General features: G+C 65.3%; 1 protein-coding gene and 1 non-coding gene across 2 annotated transcripts in view; both read left to right on the forward strand.

Annotated features, from left to right (window-relative positions):
- The window catches only part of SMARCC1 (SWI/SNF related, matrix associated, actin dependent regulator of chromatin subfamily c member 1), a 46,009-nt gene that overhangs the window by 14,862 nt on the left and 16,456 nt on the right, over positions 1-14,691 (forward strand). The window contains exons 14-21 of the mRNA XM_054171487.1: positions 494-615; positions 1,257-1,328; positions 2,492-2,605; positions 3,807-3,960; positions 5,141-5,254; positions 7,268-7,327; positions 9,968-10,226; positions 11,194-11,355. Of these exons, the coding sequence (XP_054027462.1) occupies positions 494-615; positions 1,257-1,328; positions 2,492-2,605; positions 3,807-3,960; positions 5,141-5,254; positions 7,268-7,327; positions 9,968-10,226; positions 11,194-11,355 (1,057 nt within the window). The remainder of the gene's footprint in view (positions 1-493; positions 616-1,256; positions 1,329-2,491; positions 2,606-3,806; positions 3,961-5,140; positions 5,255-7,267; positions 7,328-9,967; positions 10,227-11,193; positions 11,356-14,691) is intronic.
- On the forward strand, positions 8,061-8,194 carry LOC128898312 (small nucleolar RNA SNORA5). Its single transcript, XR_008462807.1, has one exon. It is a non-coding gene; the product is annotated as a small nucleolar RNA SNORA5 (small nucleolar RNA).

Raw genomic sequence — 14,691 nt, forward strand, 5'->3', positions numbered from 1 at the left:
CCTCTCAGAGGACCACTGAGGCTGGAGAAGACTTTGAAGATCAGGTCCAACCATTACCAGTTCACTTCTGGCTTGAGTTTTGAGGCCCTCATTGCAAGAAGGACATTGAGGAGCTGGAGTGTGTCCAGAGAAGGGTCTGGAGAGCAGGGCTGGGGAGGGGGAGCTGGGGGTGTTGGGGCTGAGGGGAGACCTCCTGGCTCCCTGCAGCCATGAAAGGAGGCTGGAGCCAGGAGGGGCTTGGGCTCTTCCCTCAGGGAGCCAGTGATAGGACCAGGGGAAGTGGCCTCAGGTTGCCCCAGGGGAGGTTTAGCTCAGACACAAAGAACAACTTCTGCCCCGTGAGGGCTGTCCAGGCCTGGCCCAGGCTGCCAGGGAAAGTTGCTTGTGCAGAGGGTTGGAAATGGCTGGGGTTGAGCTCAGCCCTGTGCTGGCTGGGAGCTGTTGGGAGTGTGTCCTGCAGCCTGCCAGCAGCTGTGCTCCCTCCTCGCTCCAGGAGGACGAAGACCCCAACAGAGGTGACCAGAGCCGCTCGCTCGACCCGGGCGAGGACAACGTCACCGAGCAGACCAACCACATCATCATCCCCAGCTACGCCTCCTGGTTTGACTACAACTGGTGAGCAGCTGCTGGGCAGCCTGGGGCAGGCCCTGGGGCCCTGCTGGGCTTCCCAGGCACCAGGCCCTCGGTTCAGGCCCGGTGCCCGTGGCCAGGTGCAGCTTTCCACCTGGAAAGGCTTCCTGAGCTGACTGCTGGCAGGCTTCAGGCCTTGCAAAGGAGGAAGAGCCCTTCAGGCATCTGGCTCTGCCTCCCTCCCTAGGCCTGGCTCTTTCTCCCTCCCTCCCTGCCTCCCCAGGGCTAGCTCTGCACTCTGCCACCTCAGGCTGTGCCTGAGCAAACACCAGAGGGCCATGCTGCCAGCCTGGGGTTTCTCAGTGACCATTCCAAGTACCTAACCCTCGTGGGGAGGTGCTGTGCCTGCAGGGAGCCCTCAGGAGGCCTGGGGGGCACTGGGAGCGCCGTCTGAGCCGGGGCTGTGCCTGCAGGGGGCGCTGGGGGGCTGGGGGGCACTGGGGGGCTGGGGGGTGCCGTCTGAGCCGGGGCTGTGCCTGCAGGGGGCGCTGTGGGGGCTGGGGGGCACTGGGGGGCTGGGGGGTGCCGTCTGAGCCGGGGCTGTGCCTGCAGGGGGCGCTGTGGGGGCTGGGGGGCACTGGGGGGCTGGGGGGCGCCGTCTCAGCCGGGGCTGTGCCGCGTTGCAGCATCCACGTGATCGAGCGCCGCGCCCTGCCGGAGTTCTTCAACGGCAAGAACAAGTCCAAGACCCCGGAGATGTAAGTGGGGGCTGAGGGTGGGGGCTGAGGGTGGGTGCAGGGTGCTGCACCCAGGGGCATCCTCCTCAGCTGCAGGCTGCCAGGGGGGTGGTGGAGTCCCCAGCCCTGCGGGCGCTGGGGGAGCCTGCGGCCGTGGCGCTCGGGGCCTGGTGGCCACGGTGGGGCTGGGCCGAAGGCTGGAGTGGAGGGCCTGGGAGGTCTCCCTCCGAAGCCCCTCTGTGGTCGATGTGGTGAGCAGCTGGCTGCAAGGGCATGGCAGGGGCAGAGCTGCTGCAGAAGCTGTGGCTGGGGCATGGCTGCACCGCCGTGTGGCAGAGCTGAGCATTCGGACACCACAGCACTGGCTGCCGGGGGGAGGAGAGCTCCTCTCTGCCAGGCAATACCAGCACGAGCTCCTGGCCGTGGTGCAAGACGTGAGCTCCTTCCAGAGGTGCCTGAAACACTCCCTGGCCCTGGAGGGCCTTCATAACCCTCCTGTCTGCACAGAATGGGAGAGGGTGGAAGGGACCTCCGAAGATCGTTGAGCCCAAGCCCAGAGCAGGGTCCCCTGGAGAAAGCCACCGGACAGGAGCACATCCAGGAGGGCCTTGAGTGTCTCCAGAGGTGGAGACTCCACCACCCCTCTGGGCAGCCTGCTCCAGGGCTCTGTCACCCCTAAAGGAGCTCCTCCTCAGGTTCAGGTGGAACTCCTCATGCCCAAGTTTGTGCCCCCTGCCCCTTGTCCTGGCCCTGGGCACCGCAGAGCAAAGCCTGGTGGCATCCTCCCGACAGCTACTGAGCAGCACTGATGAGGTCCCCTCTAAAGAGCCCCTCCCCAGCCTTCCTGGTGGTGAGGTGCTCAGTGTGCCCTTGTCTGGGAGGGAAGATGCCCTGGAGGGTGAGTGGGAAGGAGTCTCCTGCTCTGGGGAGGCTCCAGGCCCCTGTGGGGAGGCTCCAGGCCCCTGTGGGGAGGCTCCAGGCCCCTCCGGACAGCCCGTGCCAGGCTGGGCCGGGTGCCGGGCGAGCCGCCGTGGGTGCCCTGCTTCGGCAGGGGTCAGACCTGCCCACCTCCAGGGGTCCCTTCCAGCCCCTGCCCTGCTGGCATCCAGGCTCTCTGTGTCTGTGTGGGGGTGTCCCCTCTGGCCTGGGCAGCTGATGCCCACCAGGTGCCTCTGGCTCCACAGATACCTGGCGTACCGCAACTTCATGATCGACACCTACCGCCTCAACCCCCAGGAGTACCTCACCAGCACTGCCTGCAGGAGGAACCTCACAGGGGATGTCTGTGCCGTCATGAGGTGAGCACTGCCCCCCTGCCCTCGCCTCGCCCCACAGCCCCTGTGCCAGAGGAGGGGCGGCGGAGGCGCGGGCGGCGCCCTCTGTGCCGCTGCCCTGCTGCGGCCGAGCTGCCTGCTGCTCCCCTGCCGGCTCCTGCCTGCCCCTGAGCCTTGCCTGCTGCCCCCCAGGCCCCCCAGGGCGGTGCTGGTGGAGTCACCGTCCCTGCAGGGGCTGCTGGGGCCGTGGCTTGCTGGCTGGGGGGGGCTGGCAGCTGGAGCTGATGGCCTTGAAGGTCTGTTCCAAGCCAGACCATCCCTGCCCTGTGGTAGTGTCAGTCCTGCTCCTGGGGCAGGTGGGGTCTCCTTCAGGCACCCCCCTTTAGCCACAGCTGGGGCAGCTCTCTTTCACCAGCCCCAAGGTGCAGCAGAGCCTGAGGACTCTGGGGCCTGCCCCATGTTGGCTCAGTGGAGGGCAGCTGCAGAGAGAGGGAAGCAGGTCCGGGGCCGTGCAGCCTCCAGGCAGCCCTGCTTGAGCCTGGCCTCTGTCCTCAGCTGGTTGATTTCCTGTCACCTCCAAGCAAAGCAGCTGGGGGGCTGTGCTGGGGGGCTGTGCTGGGGGGCTGTGCTGGGGGGCTGTGCTGGGGGCTGTGCTGTGGGGCCGTGCTGTGGGGCCGTGCTGGGGGGCCGTGCTGGGGGCCGTGCTGGGGGGCTGTGCTGGGGGCTGTGCTGGGGGCCGTGCTGGGGGGCCGTGCTGGGGGGCCGTGCTGGGGGGCCGTGCTGGGGGGCCGTGCTGGGGGGCCGTGCTGGGGGCTGTGCTGGGGGGCTGTGCTGGGGGCTGTGCTGGGGGCTGTGCTGGGGGGCTGTGCTGGGGGGCCGTGCTGGGGGGCCGTGCTGGGGGGCCGTGCTGGGGGGCCGTGCTGGGGGGCCGTGCTGGGGGCTGTGCTGGGGGCCGTGCTGGGGGGCCGTGCTGGGGGGCCGTGCTGGGGGGCCGTGCTGGGGGGGCCGTGCTGGGGGGCCGTGCTGGGGGCCGTGCTGGGGGGCTGTGCTGGGGGGCTGTGCTGGGGGGCAGTGCTGGGGGGCCAGCAGAGCCCCTGCTGGCTGCTGCCTCTTGCTCTCTGTGGTGACCGGAGGGCCGCAGAGGGCCCTGCAGAGCCGCAGCCCCTCCGGCTGCGGCGTGGGGCAGAGGCAGGGCTCAGGCTCTGACTGCGGTGTTGCTTCCCAGGGTCCATGCCTTCCTGGAGCAGTGGGGGCTCATCAACTACCAGGTGGATCCAGAGAGCCGGCCCATGGCCATGGGCCCTCCCCCAACTCCCCACTTCAACGTGCTGGCTGACACCCCCTCGGGGCTCATGCCCCTGCACATCCGCACGCCCCAGGTGAGCCCTGCCCTGCCCAGCCCTGCCCAGCCCTGCCCAGCCCTGCCCAGCCCTGCCCAGCCCTGCCCAGCCCTGCCCTGCCCTGCCCTGCCCAGCCCTGCCCTGCCCTGCCCTGCCCTGCCTGCCCTGCCCTGCCCTGCCCTGCCTGCCCTGCCCTGCCCTGCCCAGCCCTGCCCTGCCCTGCCCAGCCCTGCCCAGCCCTGCCCAGCCCTGCCCAGCCCTGCCCTGCCCTGCCCTGCCCTGCCCTGCCCTGCCCTGCCCTGCCCTGCCCTGCCCTGCTGCCAGGGCAGCCTTGGAGGAAGGGCTCCTTGCCTGAGGCCACACCTGGAGGGCTGGGCTCAGCTTTAGGCCTCTCACTCCAAGCTCACTGTGGGGCTGGGGATGAATCTTGGCAGTCACAGAGGAGCCAGGTGGGCAAGGAGGCAGCCAGCAGCCTGGCCTGGAGCAGCAGTGGTGTGGGCAGCAGGAGCAGGGCAGGGATTGTGCCCCTGGGCTGGGCACTGGGGAGGCCACAGCTCCAGTCCTGGGGCCATCACTCCAAGAAGGACATTGAGGAGCTGGAGTGGGACCAGAGAAGGGCAATGAAGCTGGGGAAGGGTCTGCAGAGCAGGGCTGGGGAGGAGCAGCTGAGGGAGCTGGGGGTGCTGGGGCTGAGGGGAGACCTCCTGGCTCCCTGCTGCTCCCTGCAAGGAGGCTGGAGCCAGGTGGGGGTTGGGCTCTGCTCCCAAGGAACAAGTGACAGGATGAGAGGAAACGGCCTCAGGTTGCCCCAGGGGAGGTTTGGGTTGGGCATGAGGAACAATTTCTGCCCTTGAGGGCTGTCCAGGCCTGGCCCAGGCTGCCCAGGGCAGTGGTGCAGTCCCCAGCCCTGGAGGGGTTTCAGAGCCTCGGAGCTGTGGTGCTGAGGGCCGTGGGGTGGTGCTGCCCTGGCAGTGCTGGGCCCAGGGTTGGACTCCATGATCTCAAAGGTCTCTTCCAGCCAAAGCAGTTCCATCATTGTGGTTCCTGTTGTCCATCCAGGCTGAGGGGCTCAGGCAGTTCAGTCTGCAGCTGGTGGGTGATAGGAGGTCCCCTCTGGAGGCTTCCACCCTTCAGTCCATGTTCTCTTCAGCACTGGTGTGAAGTCCTTGGCTGCCCTTCAGCTGCTGCCTCTCAGCTCTCCTGTGCTGTCTCCTGGCAGGTTCCAGCTGCTCAGCAGATGCTGAGCTTCCCTGAGAAGAGCAAGGAGAAGCCAGCAGACCTGCAGAACTTCGGGCTCCGCACGGACATTTACTCCAAGAAGACTCTGGCAAAGGCAAGTCTGGGGGGAGCCAGCTTTGGCCTCCTGACCTCCTGGCACCTTGTCCTCAGGGGGTGACTCCTGCTGCTCTGCCAGTCTTGGTTCAGGTGTCTGCTGTCTCTGGGGGGGTCACTGAGGTCCGTGGTGGTGAAGCCTGAGGAGGGGAGATGCAGACTGCAGAGGAGGAAGAAACTCTTTGCAGTGAGGCTGGGGAGGCACTGGAGCAGGCTGCCCAGGGAGGCTGTGGCTGCCTCCTGCCTGGAGGTGTTCCAGGCCAGGCTGGATGAGCAGCCTGGGCTGGTGGGAGGAGGGGTCCCTGCCCATGGCAGGGGGCTGGAGCTGGGTGGTCTTGAAGGTGCCTTCCAACCCAGGAGGTTTCCCAGAGCCTGTGCAGGGGCTGCTGCAGCACTGCCACTGCAGTGGATGCTGCTGGAGAGCTCCAGCTGCATGAGGCTGTGGAGTGGGTTGGGTAGGATGGGACCTTCAAGGTGATCCAGTTCCAGCCCCCTGCCATGGGCAGGGACACCTCCCACTAGAGCAGGTTGCTCACAGCCTCATCCAGCCTTAAACACCTCCAGGGCTGAGGCTGCCACCACCTCCCTGGGCAACCTGTGCCAGGCTCTCACCACCCCCAGAGTGAAGAACTTCTTCCTGATGTCCAACCTTAACCTGCCCTGCTCCAGGGCTGCCTCTTAGCACCACAGGCCCTTAGCAGCAGTTGTGTGGGGATGGATTGGAGGTGGCACTGCAGTGGGGTTGGCAGCACCTGCTGCCTGAGACCTGCCTGTGCCCCTGGCAGTGCCTGGGCATCCTCCAGCTGCCTGCTGACTCCACCTTGCATGGGGCAGAGGGGAGCTCCCCCAGCTGCTGGATCTCTTTCCAAGGCAAGAGCTGGAGCAGCTTTGTTTTGCAGGAGTTGATTTCCCTTTTCATGGTGTGTGGCAACTGCTTTCTTGGCTGGTGAGAGCAGGGAGCTGATCAGCTGCTGCCTGACTCACTTTTGAGTCACACATCTTGAGGCAGGAGGGATCCTCTTCTCCTCAGCACCCTCCTGCTCTGGTCCTGCAGCCAGTGGAGACAAGGCCACGAGCAGGGGGCAGGCTGCCTTGGGCTTTGAGGGGGGGTTCAGGCTGTCCCCAGTGCTGGCAAGGAGCTCTCACCACTTGGAGCAACCCTCAGGAGCTGCAGCTGAGCTGTAGGCTGGGGAGCAGCGAGCCCTGGAGCAAGGGATGCCTGAGCATGCAGCTCTCCTGCTGTGAGCACTTCATGTCCAGGTGGCTCTGCTCACTTGTGCAGCTCTTGCTGGGTTCCTGAGGAGCTTCCAGGCAGATGAACTTCCTTTTGGACCACCTTGTGGTTACAGATTGCAGCTCTCCCTCCAAGCCACCTCCTTGTTTGACCCCCCCCAGCCAGCAGCCTGCCCTGGAAGCCAGGCTCTGGTGGCTGCTGAGCTTAGGCTGCCAGGAGCTCTGCTCTGGGCAGAGAGGTGCCCTTGAAGCTGAGGGAAGCCCAGCTGGGCCTGAGCTGAGGGATGGCTTCTCCCTGAGGAGCAACAGCTTCCTCCAGCTGCAGAGCAGCTGCTGAGGGCTTGGAGCCTCTCTTGTGCCTGTGGGGGCAGCTGTAGAGCTCTGTGCACTCTCTTCTTGGCTGGATGTGTGTGCTGCATCTGCCAGGCCAGCAGGATGTGGCACCAGCTCACCCTGCCTCACTTTGGAATCAGGGCACTTGAAGGTGCTCCTGGGTGTGTTGGGAAGGAGGGATCTGGATCCTTCAGCTGGACAAACCCAGTGAGCCAGAGCAGGGCTGGAGCTCAGCAGGGCTTGGGTGGGCAGCAGGGGGGTTGTGGCCATCCACCTTGGGGAGGATGAATAACAACTTGGAGTCACAGAGCTCTTGAGGCTGGGAGAGACCTTGGGGATCATCAGGTCCAGCTGCTCACAGTCACCCCCCTGCTGCCTCCTCCTTAATGCCCTTCCCCAGGCTCTGTGCAGTGGAGCCTGCAGCTCACTGTGCTTCTCTCTTTCCTAGAGTAAAGGTGCCAGTGCTGGAAGAGAGTGGACAGAGCAAGAGACCCTGCTGCTCTTAGAGGTGAGTGCCTGGAGGCTCCTGGGGGGGCTTGGGAACCAGAACAGGCAGGGAGGTCCAGGCTGTGAAAGTCTCCATGTAGCTTGGGAGTGGAGTGAGATGCCAGCTGCATGCTGGAACAGGCTGGGATGGCCAAGTGGAGCTCCTGGGGGGATGGCAATCCCTTGAGACCCCAGTGGTGCAGCTGGAGGAGGAGGGTGCTTGAGCCTGGGGAGAGCAGCCCCAGAGGGCAGCTGAGCAGTGCTCAGCAGGAGCTAAAGGCAGCCTGGGGGGCAAGAGGCTGGGGCCAGGCTCTGCTGAGTGGTGCCCAGGGACAGCACAAGGGGAAATGAGCACAAACTGGAGCCCAGGAGGTTCCACCTGAGCAGGAGGAGGAAGTTGTTTGATGTGAGGGTGCTGGAGGCCTGTCCCAGGCTGCCCAGGGAGGTTGTGGAGTCTCCTGGTGTGGAGAGCTGCCAGCCCCCCCCCTGCCAGCCCCCCCCCTGCCAGCCCCCCCCCCTGCCAGCCCCCCCCCCGCCAGCCCCCCCCCTGCCAGCCCCCCCCCTGCCAGCCCCCCCCCTGCCAGCCCCCCCCCCTGCCAGCCCCCCCCCCTGCCAGCCCCCCCCCCTGCCAGCCCCCCCCCCTGCCAGCCCCCCCCCCTGCCAGCCCCCTGCCAGCCCCCTGCCAGCCCCCTGCCAGCCCCCTGCCAGCCCCCTGCCAGCCCCCTGCCAGCCCCCTGCCAGCCCCCTGCCAGCTCTGCAGCTCTGTCAAATTCGTTCTCTGCCTCCTCCCTGGCAGGGAGCGGCCAAGCAGCTGCCACAGCAACCTTGTGCCCCACGAGCCCCATGGCCCCTTCAGTGGGGCACTGGGGGTGAAATGGCACAGACACAGCCACCCTGTGCCCCATGGCCCCTTCAGTGGGGCACTGGGGGTGAAATGGCACAGACACAGCCCCCCTGTGCCCCATGGCCCCTTCAGTGGGGCACTGGGGGTGAAATGGCACAGACACAGCCACCCTGTGCCCCATGGCCCCTTCAGTGGGGCACTGGGGGTGAAATGGCACAGACACAGCCACCCTGTGCCCCATGGCCCCTTCAGTGGGGCACTGGGGGTGAAATGGCACAGACACAGCCATGTGCCCCATGGCCCCCTCCCAGGGGACTCAGGAGGTACAGTCACACCACAGACACAGCCATGTGCTCATCTCCAGCTGCTGCAGAGCAGCCCCAGCCAGGTCCTTCTCCAGGGAGCCAGCAGGTCTCCCCACAGCCTCCTTTCCAACAGGCCCAGGTGCCTCAGGCCCTGCTGCCCCCCCAAAGCAAGCAGTCAGGAATGAAGCCATGCAGGTGAGAGGTTCTGCCTCATCCTGCACAGCTAAACCCTTCCCCTGCCCAAGCCTGGGGAGTGGAGCTTGCTTGCATGGGACTTTAACAATGGTTTTGTTCTTCCTTCTGGGTGGCTTTACCCTCTGAACAAATCAGTGCAGAGCAGCTCAGCTCAGCTCAAGCAGAAGGCAGTGAGCCCCAAGGAGCAGCTCAGGGCAGTGAGCTCCTCAGGGCAGCTCTGGGCAGACCTCTGCAGTGCAAGTTCAGAGATGAATCTCATCTGAAATGATGATTGCCCTTTGCCTGCTGACTGAGGGAGCTGGGGGGGGAGGAGCATGTTCCTCCCAGACTCATCCTCCTGCCACTGCTGCCTGGCTCTGTTCTGCCTGCTGAGTGCATTTGGCAGCTATTTATAGCAGGCACAGCCCCTGGGCTCCTGCTCTCACTGCAAGGTGCCCAGCAGAGGAGGAGCAGAGCTGGCAGGGCTGCAGGGATCAGAGCTGAGCTGCTGCCAGCCAGGAGGGGTCAGTGGGGCCAGGTGGAGGCTGAGCCTTGGGGAGGTGTTTGCTCATGGGTGGGAGCTGAGGGCTTTCTCCTCTGAATCACACAATGGGCTGGCTTGGGAGGCACCTTCAAGACCACCCAGTTCAAGCCCCCTGCCATGGGCTGGGACACCTCCCACCAGCCCAGGCTGCTCAAGGCCCCACACAGCCTGGCCCTGGCCACCTGCAGGCTTGGAGGCTCCACAGCTGCTCTCTTCCAGTGCCTCCCTGCCCTCACAGGGAAGAATTTCTTTCTCAGGTCTCATCCAGACCCAGCTGCTTCCAGTCTGAAGCCAGCCCCTCTCCTGTCCCTCCATGCCTTTGTCAGAAGTCCCTCTCCAGGTCTCCTGGAGCCCCCTTCAAATCCTGGCAGGCTGCTGTAGGGTCTCCCTGCAGCCTCCTCTCCATGCTGCCCATGGCCAACCCTCTCAGCCTGGCTCCCAGCAGAGGGCTGCCAGCACTGCTCTGGCCTCCCCTGGCCCTGCTGCAGCAGCTTCATGCATGGAGAAGATGAATCATTGAATGGTTTGGGTTGGAAGAGACCTTCAAGACCATCTGGTTGCAGCCCTCTGTCATGGGGAGGGACACCCTGCACGAGGCCTTGTCCAGCCTGGCCTGGTTTGGCTTCAGGGAGGGAGAGATCCCTTGGGCAGGATCAGGCAGCGGTCAGGAGCTGGGGGTTGCAGCCTGGCCTGGCTTCCTCCCACTCAGCCCTCACCCCCCCTTCTCTGCTCAGCCTCCTCAAGCACTGGGGGGCCAGCAGCAGGCCACCCAGGCCAGGCCTTTGTCTCTTGCAGGCCCTGGAGATGTACAAGGACGACTGGAACAAGGTGTCGGAGCACGTGGGCAGCCGGACCCAGGACGAGTGCATCCTGCACTTCCTCAGGCTGCCCATCGAGGACCCCTACCTGGAGAACTCAGATGCCTCCCTGGGCCCCCTGGCCTACCAGCCTGTGCCCTTCAGCCAGTCTGGCAACCCAGTGATGAGCACTGTGGCCTTCCTGGCCTCGGTGGTGGACCCCCGGGTGGCGTCGGCTGCCGCCAAGGCAGCCCTAGGTGCGTGGCTGGGCCCTGCCCGGGAGGCTGCCAGGCTGCAGCAGGGCACCTGAGATTCTTTCCTCTCATCCTGCCCCTTGTTCCTTGGGAGAGGAGACCAACCCCTCCTGGCTCCAGCCTCCTCTCAGGGAGCTGCAGGCAGCCAGAAGGTCTCCCCTCAGCCTCCTCCAGGCTCAGCACCCCCAGCTCCCTCAGCTGCTCCTCCCCAGCCCTGCTCTGCAGACCCTTCCCCAGCTCTGTTGCCCTTCCCTGGCCCTGCTCCAGCTCCTCAATGTCCTTCCTGGAGTGAGAGCCCCAAAACTGCCCCCAGGATTGGAGCTGTGGCCTCCCCAGTGCCCAGCCCAGGGGCACAATCCCTGCCCTGCTCCTGCTGCCCACACCACTGCTGCCCCAGGCCAGGCTGCTGGAGGCCTTCTTGGCCCCCTGGGCACTGCTGCCTCATCTCCATTCACTGTCACCAGCCCCCTGAGGTCCTCTTCCCCCAGGCAGCTTCCAGCCCCTCTGCCCCCAGCCTGGAGCCTCCCTGGGGTGCCCTGGGGGTGCCCAGTGCTCCACCTGCCATTCCCCTTTGTCTTGTATGAAGTTCCCTGCCATGGGTCAGGTGTCTCAGGATCACAGAGTGGTTTGGGAAGGGACCTTCCAGGCTGTGCAGTTCTGCCCCCCCTGCCATGGCCAGGGACAGCTCCCTGTGGCCAGGCTGGGCTCCTGTGCAGCCTGCTGGGATCCTGCCTTTGGCTTCCCCTGCCCAAGCCCTCAGGAGGAGGAGAGAATCCACCCCCTGGTGTGAGCAGAGGGGGCTGGGAGGGTTCAGGAGGGAGGTGCTCAGGGGGCTGGGCTGGGGCAGGGCAGCCCCTGGGGGCTGGGGCAGGGCAGCCCCTGGGGACTGGTGCTGGGCTGCCCCTGGTGCTGGGCTGGTGCTGGGCTGGTGCTGGGCTGCCCCCCCAGGAGCTGTGTGCTGCCTCCCCAGAGGAGTTCTCCCGCGTGCGTGAGGAGGTGCCGCTGGAGCTCGTCGAGGCCCACGTCAAGAAGGTGCAGGAGGCAGCCAGGGCCTCGGGGAAGGTGGATCCAACCTATGGGCTGGAGAGCAGCTGCATTGCTGGGACTGCTCCAGAGGAGCCAGAGAAGATGGGTGAGTTGTCCTCAAAGCACAGGGCTCTGGAGCCCTCCCGGGGGGTCCGAGGCTCAGGGCAGACCTTCCTGCTCTCCACAGCTCCCTGAGGGAGGCTGCAGCCAGGGGGGGCTGGGCTCTTCTGCCAGGCACCCAGCACCAGAACAAGAGGACACAGCCTCAAGCTGTGCCAGGGGAGGTTTGGGCTGGAGGTGAGGAGGAAGTTCTTCCCAGCAAGAGAGATTGGCCCTGGGGATGTGCTGCCCAGGGAGGTGGTGCAGTCCCCATCCCTGGGGGTGTGCAGGAGGGGACTGGATGTGGCACTTGGAGCCAGGGTTTAGCTGCCAGGAGGTGCTGGGTGACAGCTTGGACTGCAGGATCCCTGAGGCCTTTTCCAACCCTTCTGATTGAGCTGGGAGAGGGCCTTGAGCAACCTGTTCTGCTGGGAGGTGTCCCTGCAAGAGCTGGCATCCTCCAGGTCCCTTCCAGCCCAGACCATCCTGTGAGTTCCCCCAGGAGAGCTTCCTTAGGTGTTTCCTGAGGGGCAGGCTCACCTCCAGCAGGAGGGGGACATGGGGGTGGGGAGAGGAGCAGGCCACTGTGCTCCTGCTCCAGGCAGGACTGGGGATTTGGGACTAGCTTCAGGCTGCTCAGCTCATGGCAAAGGCCTTTGCCTGGGCTGCAAAGAGCTGAGCAAGGGGAAGGCAGCAGAGCAGAACATCTGCTGCTGATCTGGGGGTGTTGGGGTGGTTGCAGGGCGCTGCCTTGCTGCCCAGGGTGGAGCAAGCTTGGGGTTTCCTGGCCCTTTGTGCTGCACTGAGTCTCCAGAGCTCTCCCCCAGCTCCTAGCAAGCAGTGTGGAGGCACAGGCCAGGTGTGGGGGCACCAGAGAAGCTTTCCACTGGAGGGGGGCATGGGACAGGCAGGGCACAGTGCAGGCCCTGCAGGTTTCTTTCCTGTGGAGCTCAGCAGAGGCTCTGGTGTGAAGCCTCTTGTCTGAGACCTCTCTGGGCTCAGAGCATTCATCCCATGGCACCAGTGCTGGGGAGGGAGCTGTGCTGGGGAGGTGTGGAAGCAGCACTGGCCTCTGGGGTTAATGCCATGGGCACTGGGCTGTGACTAATGGAATCAGTCAGGACAAGAGCAGATGGCTCCCCTGGGGGAGCTGCTCAGCAGGACTGAGCTGGAACTGGGTCACTCCTCAGCCTGTGCTGCCTTCCAGCCCCAAACCAGCTGGGCACTGGAGGGCACTGGGCAGTCCCTGGCCTGCCTGGCAGAGGGCTGTTGGGGCTGTCCCAGTGCAGTGCTGGGGTGGGTGGGCAGCTGCTGAAGCAGAGCTGGGCTGGAAGTGTTGTCTCAAACATCCCTCTGGAGACCTTCACAACACCTCCTCAGGCTTCCATGCTGGCTGAGGTTCACTTGCAGTCCTGTCACAGCTCCACAGGGGGTTAGAAGCCTTAGTGGTGGAGAAGTGCAGGTGTGGAATGCAAGCAGCAAAGTGGGAGTGGAACAGAGCACAGAGCCAGAGAGTTCTTGGGCTGGAAGGGACCCTACAGACCCCCCCAGTTCCAATGAGAGCTGGGGCTGCTCAGCCTGCAGAGAGGGCTCCAGGGAGGCCTTCAGCAGCCTGCCAGGATTGGAAGGGGGCTGCAGGAGAGGAGTTTGTGCTGAAGGCACAGAGAGGCAGGACAAGAGGGGCTGGCTTCAGACTGGAAGCAGCTGGGTCTGGGTGGGATGTGAGGAAGAACTCCCTCCCTGTGGGGGTGGGGAGGCACTGGAACAGAGCAGCTGTGGAGTCTCCAAGCCTGCAGGTGCTCAGGGCCAGGCTGAGGCCTGGAGCAGCCTGGGCTGGTGGGAGGTGTCCCAGCCCATGGCAGGGGGCTGGAGCTGGGTGGTCTTGAAGGTGCCTCCCAAGCCAGCCTGCTCTGTGAGTCTCTAAACCAAATCATCCAGGTCTCTGCTTTCTTCCCTGTGGTGCAGGAACCCTGCAGCCTGCTGCCACCAGCTGCTGCAGTGGGGCTGCAGAGCCCTTGTGCTGCCACCACAGAGCGAGGCCTGGTAGCTAACAGGAGCAAGCAGTGCCCCAGAGGCACTGAGAGCAGCCTGCCTCGAGCTGCCAGCCTGGGGGGAGGGCAGCATTTGTCTGCAGCCAGCCCCCCAGTCAGAGCAGGCTGTGTGCAGGCATCCTGCTCTCACCCCCAGCTGCCTTCTGCCCCTCTCTGGGGGGGAGAGCATTCTGTGTTGGCCAGGGCCCATCAGGTGAATTCTGATGTGGGGGAGAGGCCAGGGACAGGGTTCATGGATGGGAAGACACCCTCCAAAGCCATCCTGTCCAACCCCCCTGCAGGCAGCAGGGACAGCCCCAGCCAGAGCAGGCTGCCCAGGGCCACAGCCAGGCTGCTCTTGAGTGGCTGCAGGGCTGGGGCCTCCCCCAGCCCCCTGGGCAGCCTGCCCCAGGCTCTCACCACCCCCCCAGGGCAGAGCTTCCTCCTGCTGTCCAACCTGCCCTGCTCCAGCTCCAGAGCACTGCCCCACAGCCCCTGCTGGGGAGGTGCTCACTGTGCTCCTGTCCTGGAGGGAAGGATCTCTGCAGGGGGAGTGGGAAGGAGTTTCCTTCCCTGGGCATACTCCAGAGCCCTCTGGGTGCTGGGCAAGCTGCTGTGGGTGCCCTGCTTTAGCAGCAGGGGGGGCCTGGGGGGTCTCCAGGGGTCCCAGCCCACAGCATGCAGGCTGTCCCCAGCCTGGAGCTTTGCTGGCCTCTCCCACCCTGAGGCTGGGAGGAAGCAGAGCATCAGCTTCCTCTCTGCTCCCCTGGCCTCAGGTGTGGGCAGCAGCACTGCAGGCTGCTCTTCCCTTCAGTGATGCTCTTTCCTAGTGCCCTGAAGCTCAGAGCTGGAGCTCAGGCTGCACCAGAGGGAGGGTTTGTGCCTCCTGGAGCTGGTGAGCTCAGGCACACTTGAGCTGGTTGGGTGGAAGGTCAGAGCTTTGTCTCCACTCTTCTTCCTCTCCTGGTGAAGCTTTTTCCTTCAGCTGCTGGGGGAGGGAGGACAGCTTGGAGCTCTCCTCCCAGGCTTGGAGCTCTCCTCCCAGGCTTGGAGCTCTCCTCCCGGGCTTGGAGCTCTCCCCCCGGGCTTGGAGCTCTCCTCCCAGGCTTGGAGCTCTCCTCCCGGGCTTGGAGCTCTCCTCCCGGGCTTGGAGCTCTCCCCCCGGGCTTGGAGCTCTCCCCCCGGGCTTGGAGCTCTCCCCCCGGGCTTGGAGCTCTCCCCCCGGGCTTGGAGCTCTCCTCCCGGGCTTGGAGCTCTCCTCCCGGGCTTGGAGCTCTCCCCCCGGGCTTGGAGCTCTCCTCCCGGGCTTGGAG

This window comes from Dryobates pubescens, chromosome 21, assembly GCF_014839835.1.
Source record: "Dryobates pubescens isolate bDryPub1 chromosome 21, bDryPub1.pri, whole genome shotgun sequence".
Lineage (NCBI taxonomy): Eukaryota > Metazoa > Chordata > Aves > Piciformes > Picidae > Dryobates > Dryobates pubescens.